Source organism: Theropithecus gelada, chromosome X (assembly GCF_003255815.1).
Source record: "Theropithecus gelada isolate Dixy chromosome X, Tgel_1.0, whole genome shotgun sequence".
Taxonomy (NCBI): Eukaryota; Metazoa; Chordata; class Mammalia; order Primates; family Cercopithecidae; genus Theropithecus; species Theropithecus gelada.
The window spans coordinates 90,004,499-90,030,113 of NC_037689.1; the positions used below are offsets into that span (position 1 = coordinate 90,004,499).

General features: G+C 41.3%; 2 protein-coding genes across 3 annotated transcripts in view; one reads left to right on the plus strand and one right to left on the minus strand.

Annotated features, from left to right (window-relative positions):
* The first annotated feature begins 262 nt into the window (after positions 1-262).
* MTMR8 (myotubularin related protein 8) overlaps positions 263-25,615 on the plus strand; it is a 113,189-nt gene continuing 87,836 nt past the window's right edge. Inside the window, exon 1 of the mRNA XM_025373436.1 lies at positions 263-376. Coding sequence (XP_025229221.1) covers positions 353-376 — 24 coding nt within the window. The 5' untranslated portion in view covers positions 263-352. The remainder of the gene's footprint in view (positions 377-25,615) is intronic.
* On the minus strand, positions 18,121-19,155 carry LOC112616462 (40S ribosomal protein SA-like). 2 transcript variants are annotated; one of them, XM_025373439.1, is made up of 2 exons: positions 18,959-19,155; positions 18,121-18,839 (listed from the first exon to the last, which is right to left on the minus strand). In XM_025373439.1, exons 1-2 carry the CDS (start codon positions 18,959-18,961, stop codon positions 18,204-18,206), a joined length of 639 nt encoding a protein of 212 aa, XP_025229224.1. In that variant the 5' UTR covers positions 18,962-19,155; the 3' UTR covers positions 18,121-18,203. The 2 variants fall into 2 exon arrangements, with proteins under 2 accessions (XP_025229224.1, XP_025229223.1); XM_025373438.1 differs by having other exon boundaries at positions 18,121-19,151.

Here is a 25,615-nt window from a genome sequence, read left to right on the forward strand (position 1 = left end):
TGTAATATTAGAGTAAAGGACTGACATCTGTGTTCAGAGCCCTTATAGCATCAAGGAGTGTGAGAAGGGTGGCAGTACTCGAATCTGGGACTTAAAGACTGGGCCAAACGTTGAACCTGAACCAGAATAATCAATTCCCCGAAGAAAAGGGCACTTGCCAGGAAGCAAGATGGCGGAAACGGCTGCGGTCAAAGTGTCGCGATAGGAGCTGCCGCCGAGGATCAGGTGACGAGAGTTTGAGATACGACCGGGAGGGCGGGGTAGAAACCCGGGTTGGGCCAGGGGGTGGCTAGAGCGGTGGCGGCGGCATCCGGAGTAGCACTGAGATCTTCCGGTGGCGGGAACTGCGGTCATGGATCATATTACGGTACCCAAGGTAAGGAGAAGAGTTAAGCGAGGCTGACAGCGGCGAGCTTCCTCTTGGTGCTTACCTGGGAGCCCAGACACACCTCCTCAGCCTTCTCAGCCGTTTTTGACGCGTCTTTCCCGTGCGGGGTCCTGGGTTCTCTTTCTGGGTCCACACCCCTTTTCAACCAAACACCCCTTCTCAGGATCCGCTTGCGGGCGTCGGCGGCCGGGAAAGAGGTGGTCTGCGCCCCCGCGCCCGGTGCACACCTGTTCTGGCCCTCTGACTCCAGCTCCTCCCTAGCCTTGACCTCACACCCACCCTTATCTCAGCTTTTTATACTAGCCGCACTTGTAACCGCCATTCGCGAATACCCCACATGGCACTGCCTCCTGCAGAGTTACTTCCTTTATCCAGCGTTTCTTCACCATCCTCTTGGCTCCTCCAGCCACTAACCTTCCCCAGGGGCTGCTCAGACCCCCACTCTCGCCCCAGCTCCACGGCATGCCTGTGAGGGTTTGTGGGGCTACAGCATCTCTTCGGCCAAAGCTGGGCAATAGAAAAGGAAGGGGACTGGGGCAGAGTGGATCTGGCCCTGCTCAGCCGGTAGGAGAAACCCAAGAGGTTTATCTAGCCAGTTGTCGCCTGTTTTTAGCCAGCCCCGAGTTAAAGTTGCTTCTGCTACTTTTTCCTCTCATCTTTCCAGATCCTACTCCCTCCTTTCCCAACGCCAGCCCCTTTCTGTTTCAAATCCACTTCCCTTCCTTCTCCTCTTTGGGGCTGGGGAACAGTAAAAAGTTCACAACTAGTCTGTCGTTATTTTTTCCTGTTGATCGTAACACACGTGGCCCAGGCTAATTAAAGTCCTGGTAAAAAATCCAGCGTGTTTTTAATGGAAAGAACATGGATTTTGAAGCCAGAAGACTTGAATTAAAGTGCTGCCCACTGCACCCCCACCAACTACTAGCTAATGACTTTGGACAAATTTAACCTCTCTGAGCCTTAGCTTTGATAGGGGTTTTCTCTGCGTCCCTACCCAAATCTCATCTTGTAGCTTCCATAATTCTCACGTGTTGTGGGAGGGACCCGGTGGGAGATGGTTGAATCATGGGGGCAGGGCTTTCACGCGCTGTTCTTGTGATAGTGAATGGGTCTCATGAGATCTGATGGTTTTAAAAACGGGAGTTTCTCTGCACAGGCTCTCTCTTTGCCTGCTGCCATCCACGTAAGATGTGACTTGCTCCTCCTTGCCTTCTGCCATAATTGTGAGGCTTCCCCAGACATGTGGAACTGTTAAGTCCGATAAACCTGCAATAAATTGCCCAGTCTCGGGTATGTCTTTATCAGCAGCCTGAAAACGGACTGATACACCTACCAAATGAGGATAATGAAATTTGCCTGACTCACTTCACAAGATGGGTGTGGGATTAAATAAGAGGATGTGTGTGAAAGAGTTTTTGTAACTAGTAATGTTTTGCCCACTTTTTAGCATAAGACCTTGATGCTGCCTGATGGGCAAAGCACAAACTCCAACCTTCAACCTCTTTTTCTGACTCCCTCCTCTTCAGGGCCTTTCTCTGTGGAGGATAACCACATCCCGTGTAACAGCCAGCCTTGCCTTTTTCTGTGTCCCTTTGTTTCCAGATCATGTCATTTGTACGAGGTGCTCTGACATGGTATAAGAAGGTGGTACCATTAAAAGAAAGGAACTTCTGTTGTCCAGACTCCCTTTTCTCCCAACCTACCTAAGCTCTAGTTCAAAATCAGCTCACTTGAATACTCCTTTTTTCTCTCTTTTGACAACTGGGGGAGATGGGGAGGCAGAACTGCCCTTGTCCTTGAGTGTTAAAATATTAAAATTCCCCTGTTAAGGATTGAAACTATAAACTGGGCTTGCTGCATGAAAATTGGAAGGGAGAAGAAACCATTAATGGGCCCATATGAAAATTATAATAGCAACTAATACATATTGAATATTTAACTATGTGGCAGGCCCTGTGTTAGATATTTTACATGAAATATGCCTTCAATCCTTACATTAACCTATTAGGAGATACTATTATTATTCCCATGTTACAGATAAGGAAACTGAGATCCATAGATGTGGAATGCTTGCCTAATAAATAAAGATAGGTGTGCTCAGACTGGCGCTGGGATAGGGTTTGTGCTCAAGAAAACTTAAATTTGCATCACGGTCAGAATCCATTTGTACTGCATGGATAGTGTCATTAGTCTTGAAATATAAATAAAAACTCCAAATGAAGACTTGATTCTTTAAACAGAATTAGTATTTGTTTTGTTGCCTGGCAGGGCTGTGAGTGCTCACAGGTGGTATGCTGCTGTGAATCTGTTTTTTCCTCAGTTTTTAGAAAGGATTAGGGTTGCATTAATGGCTCGGGATTAAAATGGCCTCCCTTTTGTTAACTCACTATTTCCACAAAAGAGAGAAACATCTGCCTTGTCCATCTCAGGTCAAAGGGATAACTTTGAGTTTGTCAGTCATTAGTTGTGCATGTCAAGTACAAAAGTGACTTTTATTTTTGGCTCTTGCTTGAGTCTTTTTCTCTACTCAGAAAGACTATAAAGAATTTATTGAAGTACAGTACACGTAAAGAAAAGTGTATAGATTGGAAGTATTCATTGTGCTATAAACTTATATACTCGACGCACCTGTGCAACCACTACTGAGATTAAAAAGAACAACAACAACCGCCCCCCCTCAAAAGAACATTACCAGGAGTCTGCTTCATGCCCCCTTCCAGTCAGTACCCCTCCCAAGGGTAAACCACTATACTGACCTGTAACAGGATGCATTCATTTTACCTTTTTGTTTTTAATATAAATGGATTAATACAGTCCCTTTTGTGTTTGACTTCTTTTGCTCAACATTGTTTGAAAGATTTATCCATATTATTTTTTGAAGTTATAACTCATTCTCATTGCTATATTATGTTTTGTTAACATGCCACATGCGATTTATCCATTCTTCTGTTGATGGGGAATTTCCAGTTCTGCCTATTACCAGTAGTACATTTTGACAGATTTAAATATATATTTTTGTTGGTATATGCCATAGGAGAGGAATATCTGGGTCATAGAACATGCACATGTTCAGCTAGACACTACCAATTTTACATTCCCACCACCTATGTATGAGAACAGATCTATCTTTCTTTTTTATTTATTTATTTATTTTTTTTGAGACGGAGTCTGGCTCTGTTGCCCAGGCTGGAGTGCAGTGGCCGGATCTCAGCTCACTGCAAGCCCCGCCTCCCAGGTTCACGCCATTCTCCTGCCTCAGCCTCCCGAGTAGCTGGGAGTACAGGCGCCCGCCACCTCGCCCGGCTAATTTTTTTTGTATTTTTTAGTAGAGACGGGGTTTCACCATGTTAGCCAGGATGGTCTCGATCTCCTGAACTCGTGATCCGCCCGTCTCGGCCTCCCAAAGTGCTGGGATTACAGGCTTGAGCCACCGCGCCCGGCCGAGAACAGATCTGTCTTTCTAAGATATAGTTTAGGGTTCAACAACTATTTTTTGGAGCATCTCAGACCTACCCTAAAGTTTGGTGACTCTCTTGTCTGAATCAGAATTTGTTCTATGTATTTTTCCCTACCCTCATTACATCTGTGTCAGTTGGCACCCAGAATTCTTAATTACTTTTCTTTCCTGGGATGGAACGTTAATAATAAGGCTTTATGCAATTAACATTTATTGAGCTTCAACTGGTTTGACAATTTGCTGTGGTTTAAGAGTGCGTACTTTGGAGCCAGACTGTCTGAAATAAAATCTCAACTCTGCTACTTAACTAGCTTTGTGATTTTGGCAAATATGTAATCTCTCTTGCCTCAGTTTCTTCATCTATAAGACAGTGTTAAAAATAGTACCTATCTCACAGGGTTGTTATAAGAATTAAATAAATTAGTATCTGTAAAGTGCTTAGAACAGTGTCTGGCACATGGTAGATGCTTAATTTAGCTACCAGTTACTATTATCATTATTAAATATTGTATGCAGAATCCCACATTGGGAGTTAAGGATACATAATTGGATATAGATATGGCAACTGCCCTCCGGGATCTCTTAATCAAGTAAGGTGATGAGATGCCAAGCATAAGGTCCAAAAATGAAAGAGACTGAGAAATATGTCCATTCTGTCTTGTGATCTAATGGGAGCAGCCTGACAGGCAGGGAGAAGCTCTTCCAAGTTTACAGCCTCTTAGACCTCAGTAACTACTCTAGAGAATAGCGTTATGTGTTTAATTCATGAATCTCTTTAATCAAGGACAAGGATAATTTAGTCAAAAATCTGTTTTCTGGACTCTCCTTCACATAAATAATTGCTAGCTCATTAAGGAATGTTTTAACACAAAAAAGTAATTTCTACATTTGTATGGGTAAAAAAAAAGACAGTGAAGGTTTTATAGATTGTAAAGGACCTTGAATGTTACACTGAGGAATTTGAACTTGTAAATAGCCAAAGAGCTACTAAAACTTTATAAGTCTAGAAATGGAAAAGTTAGAAAGGATCTTTTAAAAGATTATCTAAATGAGGAATGGGGATGAAGTTTCTTTTCGGAATGATGGAAATGTTCTAAAATTACACTGTGATGATGGTTGTGTAACTCCAAATTTACTAAAACTATTTGAATTGTATACTTAAAAGAGTGAATTTGACTGGGCCCGGTTGGCTCAAGCCTGTAATCCCAACATTTTGGGGAACCCCAGGTGGGAGGATCTCTTGAGCCCAGGAGTTTGAGACCAGCCTGGGTGACATAGTGAAACCCCCATCTGTACAAAAAATTAAAAAAAAAATTAGCTGAGTGTGGTGGCTTGCACCTGTGGTCTCAGCTACTCAAGAGGCTGAGGTGGGGGATGGCTTAAATCTGGGAGGTTGAGGCTGCAATGAGCTCTGATAGTGCCTCTTCACTCCAGCCTAGGCAACAGAGTGACACCCTGTTTCACAAAAAAGGGTGAATTTTATGGTATGTAAATTATAGTTCAATAAAGCTGCTAATACTTAAGTTAATTAATAAATAAGGATTGTGTTGTGATGGTCCAAGCCTCTCATTTCACAGATGTGAAAACTGAGTCCCAGAGAGCTAGAGTTTTTTATCCAAGGTTAAACATCTAGCAAGTAGCAGAGGTAGCATTGTCTTTTAGTTGTTTGTATGCATAACTTGTTCAGACTGTAATAAATTGTGGAGTTATCACAGAAACAACATCCAAAATAATTGGAGTGCCAGATGGGTACAGAATGTTATCTTGGGTAATAATAAAAAAAAATAATAATACTTTCTAGTATGTTAATAACACTTTGTAGCACTTTGTAGTACTACACAGGAGATTACAATTTGTATGAAGCTTTCTTAAAAGTAGATACTTTTTGCCTTTACTTCCAGGAAACTAAGACCAAATATTCAGTCATGTTAACTACCTTAGCCCTTGTACTTAGCATAATTGCTTTCTCCCCCTCTTCATGGCTTTGGTTTTCTATTCTAATAACCTAATTGTAGATATGTCTTTTATTATAAACAACCTGAAATGCATTTAGACAAGAGGCAGCGTCAAAATAAAGAAAGATAAAACTGGGTAAAGAAGTGTTTTTCGGGAGGCTGAGGCAGGAGAATGGCGTGAACCCAGGAGGCGGAGCTTGCAGTGAGCTGAGATCCCGCCACTGCACTCCAGCCTGGGTGACAGAGCAAGACTCCGTCTCAAAAAAAAAAAAAAAAAAAAAAAAAGAAGTGTTTTTCATTATGAAAGAAATGAGATTTCTAGAGGTGAGAATTGTGCTCCCCTTCCAATTCCCAAAATTGCAAATCCAGTTGGCTTCACTGTGATCCTTCCAGTCTAGGAAATAGTGTGATATAATGGAAAAAGCATGGACAAAGCTGGATTTGAATTCAAGCTATATTATTTATTAGCTCTGAGTTCTTGGGCAAATCACTTAAACACCCTGAGTCTGTTGGGACTATGATGAAGATTAAGATAAGGTATGATGAGGGCCTGGCACATTATAAGTGCTCTATAACTGTGTTTTTTCCTCCCTCCATCAGAGCCAAACAATAGTACAGGTTTTAGTATACATTAGTTGTGGGAGGTCTCAAAGATCAGCCTGTCTCAGGGAGATTTGCCTGAGCATCCAGAAAGACTCTTGGTACTACATTGCAAGGAAAGAGACTACCTAGGAAGCCCTGGTGGCAGTGGTCTGGAATTTTAGACACTGTTTTGTAGGCATTGGAATAATTTTCCTCGCCACCAAAACGCACTTCTTCAACCTCACTTTGTACTTGGGAAACCCCAACTAAGCAGTTACTCCTAGAAACCACTGGGATTTGTTTTAGGGTTGTGTCTTTTTAGATATCATTTTCTGGTTTTTGTGGTAAAATACTTAAGTGGTTTAGAGAGATTTTTTGCTAAATTCTAAAGACATTTTCATCATTCGAGACACCAATACTAGACAGAGAGTTAGGAGACCTGAATTCTGGCCCCAGTTCTGGTACTGACATGCTATATGACCTTAGACTGCCTTTTTACCTCTCTAGGCTTCACTTTCTTCATCAGTAAAATAATATTTAACCTTTATAGAGCAATTGCTATGTGCCAGGTACTATTCTAAGTGCTTTACACTTAGAATTAATAAATATTACATACTTATATACTAATTTAACCCTTGCAACAATACTGTTATCCTCATTTTAAATATAAAGAAAGCATCCAGAAAGCTTAAGCAACTTGCCCAGAGCTGGAAATGTGAAGCCAAACAGTCTGTGACCCAAGTTTGTGCTCTTTACCCATGTACTATAGTGCTTCAATAAAATGAGCTGAGTGGGTATACTAGCATTTCCTAAACTATGTTCCTGATGAACACTAGTCCCACAAGATAATTTGTTTTAAAAAATGATTCTAAGGTAAAATATATTAACACAACAAACACTGTGGAGATTCATAGTGAATGTTCACCTATTACAGACTCTGAGAAGCCCTGCAATAAACCTGTTTGTGTTTGTTTCACCCAGTGTTCCCCTATGCTGACCACAGAACTGTGTATGTACATGTGTGTACATGCCTGTTAACATCCTGTGGAACTAGGATTCATAGAAAATGCCTTAAGAATGCTGGTATCAATCTGGAAGGTTCATTCTAACTCTTGAGTGCTTTCAGCATTTAAAAATGATAGATGTGGGGACCACAAGATGCAGGATTCCTTTCCAAGTCTGAAATTTGCTGTAGTTGGAGGGACACGGAGAAGTAGGGTGTGGACAGGCATAAGTTCAAAGCTATTCTGGATTATATTTTTAACACTTACCTTCAATGACCTTGTACGTCTTGACACAAAAGTATTCCACCATTCCCCTTCCTTCCTCCTGTTACATATTTTCTCACTTACTACTTTAAAGAAGAGACCTAAATTAGAGAGGCTTGTCATGAAAGCCTGTCCTTTTTAATACGTACAGGACACAGCGGTTGTTTTCATGATGAATGCTCTCTGCTGTTGGAGGCAATGACACAAGGGGCAGGACTTACTTGGGACATGGGTGTGACTGATGAATATCATTACACTGGTTGGTATTCTAGAGCCAGGTGTCACTTCTTTTATTTATTGTTGCAGTGCATCTAAGTTGTTACCAATAATTGTAGCAAATCAGGACAGTAGATGGATTCAGAGACCTCTGAAGTACACCTGATTTCCTCTCTTCCTCCCTTCCTAGAAAGGAAATGAGAAAAACAAACAAACATGGATTATGGTTCACAGCTTCTCCAAGAGCAAAGATCTTATAAATGTCAGAGTGCTCTATCTACAGCTCAGGAGTGGAGAAATAACAAAACAATTGGGTGGCCTACCTGGGAATTAAAATCTGTACCATACTTAGTGGTGGTCAGCCTCTTTTCTCCCCTTTTCTTTCTTTTTTCATCTTTCTCTGTCTCCTTCTCTTTACTCTCCCTCTCTTCTCGTTTTTCTTCTCTCTCCTCCCTCCTTTCCTCTCTCCTCCCTTCTCTTTTTACCTTCTCTCTTGCATCCCCTTCTCTCCCGTTCCTTTTTGTCTTTTCTTTCTCTCTCCCCCCAGTCTCTCTTTTTCTTTCTCTCTTCCCCTCACCCCCAACCCCACACACATATTGTGTGAGACCTCAGTTTCTGCCAGGTAAAAGCACTACAGGTAGAGGAACCCTCTTATAACATTGTGTCAGAAATAGATGGGGCTCTGCTGCCCTTGAGTAGAAAGAGGGAGGGTCTGAGTAACTTCAAGTCTCCTAGAAGGTCCTACCTACTAATAGGCACAGGATTCCTGCCTTGGGGAGACACTGTATAGGAAGTCTAGCCTGGATTTCAATAATTTTCCCCTCCCTTCAGGCTTCCTCAAAGACTGTTCTCCAAGCGTCGCACAGCACTCTTTGTACTTGCATAATGTAGCCTTTTGGTAGGTAGTGCCCTGGGCCTTAGCGGGAATTTCTTCTGAGTGGCCAGTTTTTCCTCTTGTTGAGCGTCTCCTACCATTCAGGACTGCATAAGGATCTCTGGGACAGTCAGGGGAAAGCTAAAGATGCTTTGTTTTTTTTCAATTCCTACTACTCATCCCTTAACCATTTTTTCCCCTGAAGTGTGACTTCTTTTCCTGAGTGTTATTGAGTGAGCCCCTGTGCAATTGACACTGATTTGTTTTTCTTTCAATCTAATCACACTACACTTTGTCTAGCAAGGGCAAGCCTAGTTTCTTTCTTTCCTTTTCTGAGACAGTGCCTTGCTCTGTCACCTGGGCTGCAGTGCAGTGGCATGAACTTGGCTCACTGCAGCCTCAACTTCCCAGGCTTAAGCGATCCTTCCCACCACAGCCTTCTGAGTGGCTGGGACTACAGGAGCGTGGCCCCACACGTGGCTAATTTTTAAACTTTTTTTTTTTTTTTTTTTGCAGATATGAGGTCTCACTATGTTGCCCAGGCTGGTCTTGAACTCCTGGGCCCAAGCAATCCTGCTTGGGCTTCCCAGAGTTCTGGGATTACAGGTGAAAGCCATTGTACCTGGCCCCTTTTGACTTAGTTGGCTGAACTGATGACATGCTTTCACCAAACTATTTCTATCATGTTTACATATCCTTCTGCATTGAGATTAGCACAGTACCTCCTTGCAGCTTCCCCATTACGTAAGGAAATGGTATGTACTCATGGTTCTCTTGCTGTAGTTCTTTGCAGCTTTTCCCATAAGTATTTTCCATGGGGGTAGGGGGAGCGTTCTGCCTATTCTGTGCCTGAAGGTCCCTGTGAGTTCTTTTTTCCCCTCTCATCCCCATGTGGGTTTTTGGTTTTAAAGTGCCCCCTGAATTCTGAGAGTTATTTTGCATTTATCTTACACTGGTCCCTCTGGCTTTTCACTTAACTTTTTAATCCTTCTCTGGCCTTGTCCCACCTTGCTCCCTCCTTTCTATAGCTGGCCCCTTGTAGCTGACTTCACTTGCCTCTTCTTCTCCAGCCACCCTTTAGCCACCTTCTATATTGTGAAAAGACAAAATTACAACAAAATTTAGTTATAGATCTAATTCATGAATTGGGGAACCTCCATTTTACAAAGTAGAATGAATGTTCCCACTGGGCATTAGCAGAACAGTATATTTTGTAAGGTGGGAACCAGAAAACAATAGAAGAAAAAAACTAATCAGTTAACATGAGGTTACTTCAGGTTACTTTTTTTTTTTTTGTCAGGGTTAAAGCAGAGAAGACTTTCTTATTAAGCTGATTCAGGTAGATTGAAGTCTCCTGTTTTCAGGAAAAACTGGTCCGTTTGGGGATCTATATGTTTCCTTAAAGTTTCAGTTTGATTATGAGACATTTAACTTGAGTGACTCTCTGTTGGTTTGGTCTGGCCTCTTGGGACCAAGTGCAGGAGCTCTGTCTAAAACAATGGCCTCTGATGTGATTAGGATCTTTGTCCCCACCACATCTCAAGTTGAATTGTAATCCCCAGTGTTGGAGACAGGGCCTAGTGAGAGGTAATTGGATCATGGGGATGGACTTCTCATGAATGGTTTAGCACCATCCTTCTGGTGCTGTCCTCATGATAGTGAGTGAATTATGAGATCTGGTTGTTTAAAAGTATGTGGCACCTCACGGCCTACCCTTGCTCTTGCTCTGCCATGTGAGATGCCTGCTCTCCCTTCACCTTCCACCAGGGTTATAAGCTTCCTTTGCTGGATAAATTTGCATAACTAAAAAGGAGGCAAGTACTGATAGCCAAGACAATGGGAAAAAGACCTCAGAGGCATTTCAGAGACCTTAATGGCAGCCCCTCCCATCACAGGCCCAGAGACTTAGGAGGAAGAATAGTTTTGTGGGTCAAGCCAAAGGCCCTGCAGCCCTGGGCATCCTTAAGACATTGGTTCTCAAATCCAGGCTACTCTGGCTCCAGCCTTGGCACAAAGGGGCCCAGGTGTAGCTCGGATTCTAGCACCAGAGGGTTCAAACCGTAAGCCTTGGTGGCTTTCACATGGTATTAGGCCTGCAGGGACACAGATTGCAAAAGAGGAAGCTTGGGGGCCTCTGCCTATATTTCAGAGGTTGTATGAAAATGCCTGGGTACCCAGGCAGAAGCCTGCTACAGGGGCGGAACCCTCACAGAGAACCTCTACGAGGGCAGTATGGAGGAGAAATGTAGGGTTGGAGCCCACACACAGAGTCTCCACCAGGGCCCTACCTGGTGGAGCAGTGAGAAGGAGGCCACCACCTTCTAGACCACAGAATAGTAGATCCACTGGTAGCTTGTACCCTGCACCTGAAAAACCTGGAGGCATTCACCTACAACCTGTGAGAGCAGCTGCAGGGTCTGAACAATGCAAAATCACAGGGGCAGAGATGCCGAAGGCCTTCAGAGTCCGCCCCTCACAGCAATGTACCCTGGATGTGGGACATGGAGTCAAAGGATGTTATTTACTTTGGAGTTTTAAGTTTTAATGACTGCCCTGCTGGGTTTCGTACTTGCATGAAACCTATAGCTCCTTTCTTTTGGCAGCTTTCTCCCTTTTGGAATGGAAATGTTTACCCAATGCTTATAACCCCATTGTATCTTGGAAGTAACTAACTTGTTTTTGATTTTACAGGCTAGAAAGTAGAAGGAACTTACCTTGTTTCAGATGAGACTTTGGACTTTTGAGTTAATGCTGGGATGAGTTAAGACTTTCTGGGGACGATTGGGAAGACATGGTTGTATTTTCCAATGTGAGTAGGACATTAGATTTGGGGGACCGGGGCAGACTCATATAGTTTGGATCTGTCCCCACCAAACCTCATGTTTAATTATAATCTTCGGTGTTGGAGGTGGGGAGTGGTAGGAGGTGATTGGATGATGGGAGTGCATCTCTCATGAGTGGTTTAGTACCATCCTTCTGGTGCTGTTCTCATAATAGTGAGTGAGTTCTCATGAAATCTGGTCATTTGGAAGTGTATGGCTCCTTCCCCCCATTTTGCTCCTTCTCTCGCCGTGTGAATGCCTGCTCCCTCTTCACCTTCCACCATGATTGTGAGTTTCCTGAGGCCTCCCCAGAAGCTGAGTACATGCCAACATCATGCTTACTGTACAGCCTGCAGAACCATGAGCCAAATTATATATAATAAATTATGTATGTATAATAATATACATAATTTCTGATTTTGATTTTAAATATATCATATATATAATTTTTGGTTTTGGAATTATATATATATAATTATAAATTATATAATATATATAATACTGCCTCCAGTAATTTTGTTAAAATATATGTATATCTATCTATATATCTAATTGTATTTATATGCCTCCAGGAAGGATGGATCTATGCTGGAAAATGAATGCCTTCCTAGCTTGTACATGAAAATAAGACTTCTTGGGATTGGAAAACAGTTTTAAGAATGACTTTGAAGGACAGAATCCTAGGGGCAGGTGATCAAAAGAGATCTTTTTTCTTTGAAGCGTAAGGATTAAAATGAAATATAACATGTAAAGCTCAATACTTGGTGTATAGTAACTTCTCTCTTTTGTTATTATAGTTGTTGTTGTTGTTTCTGTATTTAAGGGTGAACCTTGGAACCTAGCCCTGGAAAATAAGAGGATTAATGGGATGAATGTGGTTCTCATCCTTGACTGCATACTAGAATAACCTGGGGAACTTTTTCAGACTCTTGAGATCATTTATGTTAGACTATCTAGGGGTGAGACCCAAGAATCAGTATTTCTTGAAGTTCTCCAGTTCCAATATTCAGCTAAGCAGGAGAGCCATTGCACTAAATTTGTTGTTGTTTTTAAAAATAATTCCGGATCAATGGATTTTTCCATGTCCTTAATTTTTCTCAAATAAAAATTTTATTTAGATGAAGTTTGGATTAATTCAGTGGTTCTCAACAATGGCTACACAATAGATGGAGCTTAAAAAATTTAAATGCCTCACTTCAGACCAATTAAGTTAACCTTTGAGGGTGGAGCCTGAATATGTTTTTTAAAATCTCCCCTGGCATATAGCCCAGGTAGTACCACTGGTTTAACTGAAAGAAGGTTTGTGTTGTAAGGCTAAGTCACTGCAGAGTTTAATTGCTACAGCCATAACATAATTATTTAGTGGAACTCTGAAATGTGTGAGCATTTCTGGGTAACACTGTTCTGGAATAATTCTCTCTTGTGGTTTACAAAGTGAAGTCAGACACATATTCATTTGGTGTTTGCAATAACCTCAGTGGCAGGCATGATTGGGAAATTGGCATAGTGCAGTGAAGTCAGTTCCCTGGTTTAACTGAAAGGAGATTTGTGTTTGTGAGGCTAAGCCACTGATGTTATCTGTAGGTTTTGTGTAGATGTTATTTATCAAGTTGAGGAAATGCACCTCTGTTCCTAGTTTGTTGAGAGGTTTTTATCATTAATGGGGATTGGATTTTGTCAAATGCTTTTCTGCATCTAGTGGTATGACTCTGTGATTTTTTTCCTTTTTAGCTTGTTGATGTAATGGATTACATTAATTGATTTTTAAGTGTTGAACCAACATTACATATCTGGAATAAATCCCACTTGGTTGTGGTGTATCATTATTATTTATTTATTTATTTTGAGATGGAATCTCGCTGTGTCACCCAGGCTGGAGTGCAGTGGTGCGATCTCGGCTCACTGCAAGCTCCGCCTCCCGGGTTCACGCCATTCTCCTGCCTTAGCCTCCCCAGCAGCTGGGACTACAGGCGCCCACCACCATGCCCGGCTAAGTTTTTGTATTTTTGGTAGAGACGGGGTTTCACTGTGTTAGCCAGGATGGTCTCGATCTCCTGACCTCGTGATCCATCTGCCTCGGCCTCCCAAAGTGCTGGGATTACAGGCGTGAGCCACCACGCCCGGCCTCATTATTTTTATACATTGTTGGATTCAATTTACTAATTGTTACGGGATGGATTGTGTCCCCCAAAAAGTTCATATGTTGAAGTCCTAACCTCCCATACCTCAGAATATGACTTTTTTTGAGATGGGGACTTTGCAGAGGTAATCAAGTTAAAATGATGTCATTAGGGTGAGCCCTAACCCAATGTGACTGGGTTATAAGGAGAAATTTGGACACAGGCATGCATATTGGGAAGCTGATGTGAAAAGACAGAGGGGGAAGATGTCTATCTATAAGCCAAGGGGAAAGGACTGGATTAGATCCTTCCCTTACATCTTTCAGAAGAAATCGGTTCTGCTGACACCTTGATTCTGGTTGTCTGGACTTCAGAACTGTGAGGTAATAAATTTCTCTTGTTTAAGCTGCCCAGTTTCTGGTACTTTGTTATGGCAGCCCTACCTAACTAATACACCATTATATTGTTGAGGATATTTGCATCTATATTCATGAAAAATATTAGTCTGTACTTTTCCTTTCTAGTAATGTATTTTCTGGTTTTGGAATTAGGGTAATGCTGGCCTTATAGAATGAGTTAGGAAGTATTCTCTTTGCTTCTATTTTGAAGAGATGGTAGATAATTGCTGTAATTGTGTTCTTAATTGTTTGATGAAATTCACCAGTGAAACCATCTGGACCTAAACCTTTCTGTTTTAGAAGATTACTAATTTTGGATTTTGTTTCTCTAATAGATATGGACCACTCAGATGATCTGTTTCTCCTTGTATGGGTTTTGGTAGACTGTGTCTTTTGATGTATTGGTCCATTTCACCTAGATTATCAAATTTGCAGACATATAGTTATTTATAATATTGTTTCATTATCCTTTTAATGTACATGGGATCAGTAGTGATGACCCCTCTTTCATTTCTGATGTTATTTGTGTCTTCACTCTCTTTCTCAGGTAGCCTGGCTAGCATCTTACCAATTTCTTGATCTTTTCAAAGAGCCAGCTTTGGGTTTTGTTGATTTTCTCTATTGATTTCCTGTTATCAATTTCATTGATTTCTACTCTGTAATATTTCAGAAGTTTACTTTGGATTAAATTTGCTCTTGTATTTTTTAGTTTTCTAAAGTAGAAGCTTAGATTATTGACTTTAGATTTTTCTTTGTTCTAATATATGCATTCAGTGCTATAGATGTTCTTCTAAGCACTGCTTTTGCTATATCCTTCAAATTTTTTTAAGGTGTGTTTTCTTTTACTTTGAAATGTTTTAAAAACATTTTTCTTGCAACTTGTTTGATCCATGTGTTATTTAGAACTGCGTTGTTACATTCACGTGTCAGGCTGGGCACAGTGGCTTATGCCTGAGACCCTAGCATTTTGGGAGGCCAAAGCAGGGGGATCGTTTGAGGCCAGAAGTTTGAGACCAGCCTGGGAAACATAGTAAGAACTCTTCTCTACAAAAAGTTAAAAAATTACCTTGGCATGGTGATCCATGCCTGTAATCCCAGCTACTTGGGAGGTTGAGATTGGAGGATCACTTGAGTCCAGTAGGTTGAGGCTGCAGTGAGCCATGATCATATTAAAAAATATGTTCTTAGAGAACTGACCCCTCTATTTTTATATAATTCTTGTTGTTTTAGTCTGTTCAGGCTGCTATAACAAAAATACTATAGATTTAGTGTGTTAGTTGTTTCTCACATTGCTGTAAGGAACTACTTGAGACTGGGTAATTTATGAAGAAAAGAAGTTTAATTGACTCACAGATCCACAGACTGTACAAGAAGCATGGCTGGGAAGGACTCAGGAAATTTACAATCATGGCAGAAGATGAAGGGGAAGCAAGCACATCTTCACATGGCGGAATAGGAGAGAGAGCGAGCAAAAGGGGAAGTGCTACACACTTTTAAACCATGAGATCTCGTGAGAACTCACTGTCATGAGAACAGCAAGGGGGAAGTCTGTCCCCATGATCCAATTACTCTCACCAGGCCCTTCTTCCAACATTGCGGATTACAATTCGACATGATATTTGGGTGGGGACACAGAGCCAAACCATATCATTACACCCTGGCCCGTCCCAAATCTTATGTCCTTCTCACATTTCAAAACACAATCATGCCTTTTTAACAGTTCCCCAGAGTCTTACTTCATTCTAGCATTAATTCAAAAGTTCAGGTCCAGAGTCTCATCTGAGATAAGACATATCTCGTGTACTTATGAGCCTGTAAAATAAAAAAAGCAAGTTAGTTGCTTCCAAGATACAATGGAGGTACAGGCATTGGGTAAATACTCCCACTCCAAAGGAGATATACTCACCAAAACTAAGAGGCTACAGTCTCCATGCAAGTTTGAAACCCAGCAGGGTAGTCATTAAATATTAAAGCTCCAATATAATCTCCTTTGACTATTTCTCACATCCAGGCCACAGTGATGCAAGGGGTGGATTCAGAAGACCTTGGGCATCTTTGCATTGTGGCTCTGCAGGGTACAGCCCCCTTGGCTGCTTTCACAGACTGGTGTAGAGTGCTTGCAGCTTTTGCAGGTGCACAGTGCAAGCTGTGGGTGGATCTACCATTCTAGGGTCTGGAGGATGGTGGCCTTCTTCTCACAGCTCCGCTAGGCAGTCCCCCAGTGGAGACTCTTTGTGAGGACTCCAATCCCACATTTCCCCTCCACACTACCCTAGTAGAGGTTCTTCATGAAGGCTCTGGCTCCGCAGCAGACTTTTGCCTGGACATCCAGGCATCTCCATACATCCTCTGAAATCTAGGTGGAGGCTGCTAGGCCTTATCTCTTGCCCTCTGAGCACCGGCAGGCTTAACACCATGTGGAAGCTGCCAAGGCTTGTAGCTTGCAGTCTCTGGAGCAGCATCCTGAGACATATCTGGGGTCCTTTTAGCCATGGATAGAGCTGGAGTGGCTGGGACACAGTAGTGTCCCCAGGTTGCACAGGGCAGCAGGGCCCTGGGCCCAGACCATAAAACCTTGATTCACTCCTGGGCCTCCGGACCTGTGATGGGAGGGGCTGCTGTGAAGGTCTCTGAAATGCCTTTGAGGTATTTTCTTCATTGTTTTGGCTATTAACATCTGGCTATTCTTCACTTATGCAAATTACTGCATCCAGTTTGAATTCCTCCCCTGAAAATGGGTTTTCTTTTCTACCACATGACCAGGCTGCAAGTTTTCTAAGCTTTTATGCTGTGCTTCCCTTTTAAATATAAGTTAGAGTTTCAGATTATCTTTTTGCTCACATATATGAGAATATGCTATTAGAGGCAGCCAGAGCACATCTTCAACACTTTGCTGCTTAGAAATTTCTTCCTCCAGATACCTTCAATCATCACTCTCAAGTTCAGAGTTCCACAGATTCCTGGAGCAGGGGCACAATGCCGCTAGTCTCTTTGCTAAAGCATAGTAAGAGTGACTTTTACTCCAGTTCCCAATATGTTCTTCATCTCCATCTGAGACCACCTCGGCCTGGACTTTATTGTCCATATCACTATCAACATTTTGGTCACCATTCAACAACTCTAGGAAGTTCCAAACTTTTATCTTCCTGTCTTCTTGTGAGCCCTCCAAACTTTTCCACCCAAAGCCTATTACCCAGTTTCAAAGCTGCTTCCACATTTTCAGGTATCTTTTTAGCAATATTCCTCTTTTCTGGTACCAATTTTCTGTATTAGTCTGTTCTTGCATTGCTATAAGGAACTACCTGAGACTGGGTAATTTATGAAGAAAAGAGGTTTAATTGACTCACAGCTCTGCAGGCTGTATGTACAGGAAGCATGGCTGGAGAAGCCTCAGGAAACTTACAATCATGGTGGAAGCAAAGGGGAAGTAGGCACATGGTCACATGGTGGAACAGGAAAGAGTGAAGGGGAAGTGCTACACACTTTTAAACAACCAGATTGTGTGAGAACTCACTATCATGAGAACAGCAAGGGGGAAGTCCACCCTTACGATCCAGTCACCTCCCACCAGGCTGTCCTCCAACACCGAGAATTACAATTCAACATGAGATTTGGGTGGGGACACAGAGTCAAACCATATCACTCAGTGAAACAATAGAATTTATTGCTCACAGTTCTGGAGGATGTGAAGTCCCAGATAAGATGCATGCAGATTTGGTATCTGGTGAGGTCCTACTTCCTGGCTCATAGACAGTGGTCTTTTTGCTGCCTCCTCACATGGCAGAAGGGGCAAACAGGCTCCTTTAAGCCTCTTTCATAAGAGCACTAATCCCAGTTGTGAGCAGAGAACTCTCATGAGCTCATCACCACCTAAATACTCCACCTGTTAATACTATTGCATTGGCAGGAGTTAGATTTCAACATATGAATTTTTGAGGGACACCAGCATTCGGACTATTCCACCTCTCTTCATTCCTGATAACTTTCCTTGCTCTGAAGTCTTGTATGTCTTGTATTAATATATGTACTTCAACTTCTTCTTTTTTTTTTTTTTTTTAGAAACTGATGTTTATTTTCCATCAGCCATTTTTCCTTGTTGCTTAAGAGCCTGTGCAAGAACAGCTTAAGACCATTCAGTGGTTGCTCCTACCCATTCAGTGGCCTGAGCAGTGGGAGCTGCAGACCAGTCTTCCGTGGCAGGCTGAGCACTCCAGTCTTCAGTAGGGAACTGCTGAATAGGCACAGAGGGCACCTGCACACCTTCAGACCAGTCTGCAACCTCAGGCTGAGTAGCAGTGAACTCAGGAGCTGGAGCAGTCCATTCACCCTGAAATACCTCCTTGGTCACTGCCTTTTCAGCAGCAGCCTGCTCTTCTTTTTCAATCTCTTCAGGATCTCTGTAGAAGTAGAGATCAGGCATGACCTCCCACGGGTGTTCACGGGAAATGGTGCCACGCATGTGCAGAACTTCCTGAGCCAGCATCCACCACATCAAACCCACTGAGTGAGCTCCCTTGTTATTGCATGGGATGGCAATGTCCACATAGCGCAGAGGAGAATCTCTCTTACACAGAGCAATGGTAGGTAGGTTAACATAAGATGCCTCCGTGAGAGGCTGGTGGTCAGCCCTGGGGTCAGTAACCACAAGAAGCCGTGGCTCCCAGAAGGCTGCCTGAATCTGGTTAGTGAAGGTTCCAGGAGTGAAGTGGCCAGCAATTGGAGTGGCTCCAGTGGCAGCAGCAAATTTCAGCACAGCCCTCTGGCCAGTATTCCTGGAGGATATAACACTGACATCAGCAGGGTTTTCAATGGCAATAATGGCATGAGCCGCCAGCAGAAGCTTCTCCCAGGTCCTCTTCAGATTTATTATGTAGAGGCCATCACTTTTCCTTTTATAGATGTACTGTTCCATCTGGAAGTCGAGATTGGTGCCACCTAAGTGGGTTCCTGCTGCAAGGAACTTAAGGACATCCTACTCCTTTATTTGCAGGACATCAAGGGATCCGGACATTGTGAAAGTTTCCTTTTAAGTTATGACGGGAATCCAGAACAATGCCGTATGGACCCCTCTGTAGGTAGCGTGGAAAGGCTCAACTTCTTTTGATTAGTGTAAGCATGGTATATCTTTCTCCATTCCTTTACTTTTTTTTTTTTTCTATTGAGACAGTCTCTCTCTGTCACCCAGAGTGGAGTGCATTAGTGTGCTCTCAGCTCACTGTAGTCTCTGCCTCCCATGCTCAGGCAATCCTCCCACCTCCTCAGTCTCCTGATTAGCTGGGACTACAGGCACCCACCACCATGCCTGGCTAATTTTTGTAGAGATGGATTTTGCCGTGTTTCCCAGGCTGGTCTCAAACTCCTGGGCTCAAATGATCCTCCTGCCTTGGCCTCTCAAAGTGCTGGGATTACAAGTGTGAGCCACCACAGCTGGCCATTCCTTTACTTTTTTTTTTTTTTTGGATTAAAACAATAGAAATTTGTTCCTTCACCGTTCAGGAGCCCAGGAGTCTGAAATTCACGTGTTGGCAGGGTTGCCCTCTCTCTGGAGGCTTTAAGGGAGAATCCTTCTTTATTGCCTCCTCCAGTTTCTGGTAGCTGTCGGAATTCCTGGTGGCTGTATCCATCGCTCCAATCTCTGCCTCCATTTCACATGGCCTTCTCTGTGTGCCGTCTCCTCTCTGTCTGTTATAAGGACACTTATCATTGGATTTACAGCCCGCCTTGGCAGTCCTGGATGATTTCGTCTTAGATCCTTAACTTACTTACATCTGCAAAGACCCCTTTTCCAAATAGGGTCACATTCACAGGGTCCAGGTATTAGAAAAAAGACCTGTCTTTCAGGAGGCTGCCGTTCAACCCACTATAGGTGTTCAGCAACCTTTTCCACTTCTCTTTAACTACTTTCATTCCACGCTTGGCTGAGTATAATCCTTATTCTGTTTCCTAAATACTGATAGTACTTCCTTGACTGATTTGTGAGCACTAACTCTGTTAGTCCTTTAGGGTAAAGAGCGTGCTTAGACATCTTTAATTCTATAACATTTGACACAGTGCCTGGCATATAGTAGATTCTCAGTGAATGTTTGTTAAATGGATAGTTGTAGGGAGGGATCATGCCTTGTTTATTTCATTTTCCCTTAAAATGCCTAACTCCATACTTTGAAAATAGTAGATACTCAAGAATCTTGAATTAAAGAAAGAATACTTTGAATATTCAGTTCTATCTGTCTCCCAGGGGAATCTTTCTGAAACCTGGACCTCTGGTTGCCCTAGTACTCTGCTCATGCACCTGTTTTGACATTTACCACAGGGTGTCTTTGGTTATGTTATGTTGAGTTGGGTTCATGTTTGCATTTCTTCAACAAATTATAAACTCCCAAGAGTTTATAAGTTATAATTTACAATGTCTCATACATTCTACTTTTATTTTGCATAGGATGTTTTAGCACAGAATCTGGTACATAGTAGGCATTCAAAAAAGTATTATTGAATTAAATCTAGCTTTAGTTGTTTGTATTTTTACTGGTGTCTGACTCTGTGGTAGAGTGAACATCAAGATATCTGGCTGAAAGAAAACTTCCTGAGTCCATTTGGCTTTTTTTCTTTGAGCCCAGTGCTGTACCATCTTACTACAAGATCAGTATTCTTCAGATTCAGTTACTTTGGCAGGAAGTTCCCATTATTACTACCTGGTCTTCTAATCTGTCCCTGCCCAAATATAATGTGGTGTGCTTAGATTCGGGTATCTTGGCATCTTCCCCTAGCCTCCATGCCTTGACTACATTTTTGTTACTTTTCTCTTTTAGAGGGTGGGCCATAGGGGTGGAAGATTTTTTTCAGTTCCCTTTCTCTCCCCAAGCACACACAGTTAATAAGTCTGTGGCAGTATAGTATAATGGCGTATTAGTTCATTCTCACACTGCTATAAAGAAATAACCGAAGACTGGGTAGTTTATAAAGAAAAGAGGTTTAATTGACTCATAGTTCTGCAAACTGTGCAAGTAGTATGGCTGAAGACGCCTCAGGAAATTTTCAATCGTGGCAGAAGGTGAAGGGGAAGCAGGCTTATTTTCACATGGCTGGAGCAGGAGAGAGAGAGAGAGAGGGATATACTACACACTTTTAAACAACCAGATCTCATGAGAACTCACTATCATGAGAACAGCCAGGGGGAAATCTGCTCTCATGATCCAATCACCTCCCACCAGGCCCCTCCTTTAACACTGTGGATTACAATTCAACATAGGATTTGGGAAGGGACACAAATCCAAACCATATCAAATGGTTAAGAGTTTGGGTTCTTGCTTCTCACTGCCTGCCTTTACCTCACCACTTAACCACCCATGTGGTCTTCGATAAGTTAATTTACCTCTCTGAGACCCAGTTTCCACATATATGAAATGGGATTAACAATATCATCTATCTTAAATAGTTATTATGAGGATTAAATGAGATAACACATGTAGAGTATAGCACAGTGTTTATCATCTCTCTTTGTTCCCACTTTTGGCTTGGACATACTCCCTAGATTGGTGTTATTGGTGTCTGTGGATTGATTGGCCCAGCCCTGTTAGAGTTATTTGTCTGACAATGAAGTACTCTTTTCCTTTAAGTGCATACGTATGCATTTTAATTTGTCATTGAAAAACATTACAGAAATTGCACTCTTGACCATTTATCCCAGAGAAATGAAAACCTGTTTTCATGCGGAAACTTGTGCACTAATGTTCATAGCAGCTTTATTCATAATAGCCCAAAACTGGAAACTACCCATATGTCCCTTCAGTGAATAAATGGTTAGATAACTTGTGATATGTCCATACAGTTGCAATACTGCTAATCAATGAAAAGAGGTAAACTATTGATATATGCAAACACCTGGATGAATCTTAAGAGAATTATGCTGGGTGAATAAGGCCAATCTCAAAAGGTTACATACTGAATGGTTCTGTTTGTATAATATTCTTTAAAAATTAATTGTAGAGATGAAGAACAGATTAGTGTTTGCCAAGGGTTCGATGGAGAAGGGATGGGTGTGACTTTAAAGAAATAGCAGAAGGGAGTTTTGTGGTATGTATGTATGTATCATGATTGTGGTGATTGTTACACAAAGCTGTACATGTGATATAATTGCATATAGCCATACACACACAATTTATAACTGTACATAGTATACATGTATAACTACATATATAACTGGTATAATCTGAGTAAGATCTGTGGATTGTACCAATATCATTTTCCTGGTTTGGATGGCTTACTATAGTTATTGTAAGATGTTAAATTTTGGGACACTGGGCAAAAGGTCCTTAGGACCTTCCCGTAAATTTTTTTTTTTACAATTTCCTATGAATCTATAATTATTTCATAATAAAAAATAAGGTTTAAAAATCTTAACATTAAGGATTACACCAAATCCTGTCATTCTACATTTAGGCTACCGTTTTCATTCCATTATGTTCTCATTCAGTCTTTGTATGCATACCGACATTGTTTAACATATTTGTCATAGTTTTACTTAACTTTTAAATTTATTATTATGTTAAGTATTTTTATACAGTTCTTGAAAGATTTTTAACGGCACCAAATTTCAGATCTAATTAATTTTTTGGACACTTAATATGTGAAAGGCACCTATCTAGAAACCTTAGTATTATATATCTACTTAATAGTCAATTTTAATATAATGTTCTTAAATTTACCGAATCCTTTCCCCTATTATTGGACATATAGGTATTTCTAGTTTTCTCCTATTATTGGCAGAATCTCAGGGAATATTCTCATGTGTATAAATTTGATTTTCGGAGGATAAACTTCTAAGAGTAGTGATATTGGGTCAAAGGATACTGGTTCATACTTATATGTTCTTGACAGTTTTTCCATATTACTTTCTAAAAGTGATATAGCATTGCAATCAGCAATGTATAAGGATAGACTTCAGAGGATAAACTGCTAAGAATGGGGTATTGGGTCAAAGGATACTGGTTCATACTTACATGTTCTTGACAGTTTTTCCGTATTGCTTTCTAAAAGTGATATAGCATTGCAATCAGCAATGTATAAGCATAGCAGTTTTACCACAACCATGCAGTATTTGATGTTTTGCAAATTTAATATGTATAAAATAGTAGCTCCATGTCATTTAAATTTAGCATTTCTGTCATTACTAGTGAAATTTAACTCATCACATTTTTATTTTCTCATATGTGAATTATCTGTTCATGTTCTTTGGCTCCTTCATCTGTTGAGCTTGTAATGCTTTTCTTATAAATGTAAATAAGCTATTTATACTTTAGAAGAATAATAAGGAGAATATTTTTGATATTGATTGATTTGTTAATTGATTGAGATAGGGTCTTGCTGTCTCACTTAGGCTGGTGTGGAGTGGCATGTTGCAATCACAGCCTCAAACTCCTGAGTTCAAGTGATCCTTCTGACTCAGCCGCCCAAGTAACTGGGATTACAGGCATGCACCACCATGTCTGGCTAATTATTTTTATTGTTTTTTGTAGAGACGAGTTCTTGCTATGTCACCCAGGATAGTGTTGAACTCCTGGGCTCAAGCAATCCTCCCACTTTGGCTTCCCAAAGTGCTGGGATTACAGGCTTGATCCACCATATCTGGTCTGTCTTGGATATTGAGGATCCCTAATTAGAGCACATTTATAGTTACAGTCATGCATCACTTTACCATGGGGATATGTTCTGAGAAGTGCTTCACTAGGCAATTTTGTCATTGCGTGAACAACATAGAGTGTACTTACACAAACCTACTACACACCTAGGCTATATGGTATATAATCTATTGCTCCCACCACCATTGTATTTGTGGTACATCGTTGACTGAAATGTTGTTATGTGGTACTTGACTGTATAAGAGAAAGCATCAAGGCCTCAGTAGATAAATGAATATCCTGTTCTTAAATGTCTTCAGGGAAAAAGCTGATGCCATTTTTGTGTTATCCCTTTTAGCTATATGTAATTTGCCTACATAATTTGTCACACCGATAGACTTTGGGCTAATGACTTGTGGATGTCAACAAGAGAATATATGAAATGAAAAGATCATTAGGCTGGCGACTTTATGTTCACAGGCATCTTGCCTTTCCTTTTTTTGTGTGTATGTAAATGAAAATCATGACACCTAAGGGTATGGACATACATGTAAATAGCATGAGTTCTGAACCACTCATTCACCTCTGAGTTAAAGAGGCCAACATCATACAACACCGTTTAAATATCTAAGATTGTTTCTCATGTTTCTGAAAAGAAAAGGTGGTATTTTAGTTTGTTTTGTTCTATTTTTCTAACCTCAGGTATATTGCATTGAGTTCATCACGTACTCCTCAATTCTTGGTACTTATCATCATTAGTCCATGAAAAGCTACCTCTCATTTTTATTTAATTAGCCTGTTTTTTCCCCATTCCACTCCCCCATCACAGGCAAGCATTCTAATATGATTAATGTGATTTGAATTAGAATGTGTCTTTCAAAACATGATAGTTGTTTTATACACATGAATTTTTAGTTTATATAGTGATGCCTTCTGTATGTCATTCTCTTTGTTACTTTTTTCACTGTCATATTTATTTTGCTGTATGTATGTCTAACCCATTGCTTCTAATAGCTGCATAATATCCCACCACATTTGACCTTCTGAATTGGCCTGTTATTACATTGCAATAAAGAAATACCTGAGACTGGATAATTTTTTTTAAATTATACTTTAAGTTCTGGGGTACATGTGGACAATGTGCAGGTTTGTTACATAGGTATACATGTGCCATGTTGGTTTGCTACACCCATCAACTCGTCATTTACATTAGGTATTTTTCCTAATGCTATCCTTTCCCCTGCCCCCTACCCCATGACGGGCCCCCATGTGTGATGCTCCCTGCCCTGTGTCCAGGTGTTCACATTGTTCAATTCCCACCTGTGAGTGAGTACATGCAGTGTTTGGTTTTCTGTCCTTGTGATAGTTTGCTGAGAATGATGGTTTCCAGTTTCATCCATGTCCCTTCAAAGGACATGGACTCATCCTTTTTTTATGGCTGCATAGTATTCCATGGTATATATGTGCCACATTTTCTTAATCCCATCTATCATTGATGGACATTTGGGTTGGTTCCAAGCTTTTGCTATTGTGAATAGTGCCGCAATAAACACACGTGTGCATGTGTCTTTATAGTAGCATGATTTATAATCCTTTGAGTATATAGCGAGTAATGGGATTGCTGGGTCAAATGGTATTTCTAGTTCTAGATCCTTAAGGAATCGCCACACTGTCTTCCACAATGGTTGAACTAGTTTACACTCCCATCAACAGTGTAAAGGCATTCCTATTTCTCCATATCCTCTCCAGCATCTGTGGTTTCATGACTTTTTAGTGATTGCCGTTCTAACTGGTGTGACATGGTATCTCATTGTGGTTTTGATTTGCATTTCTCTGATGACCAGTGATGATGAGCATTTTTTCATGTGTCTGTTGGCTGCATAAATATCTTCTTTTGAGAAATGTCTGTTCATTCCCCTTG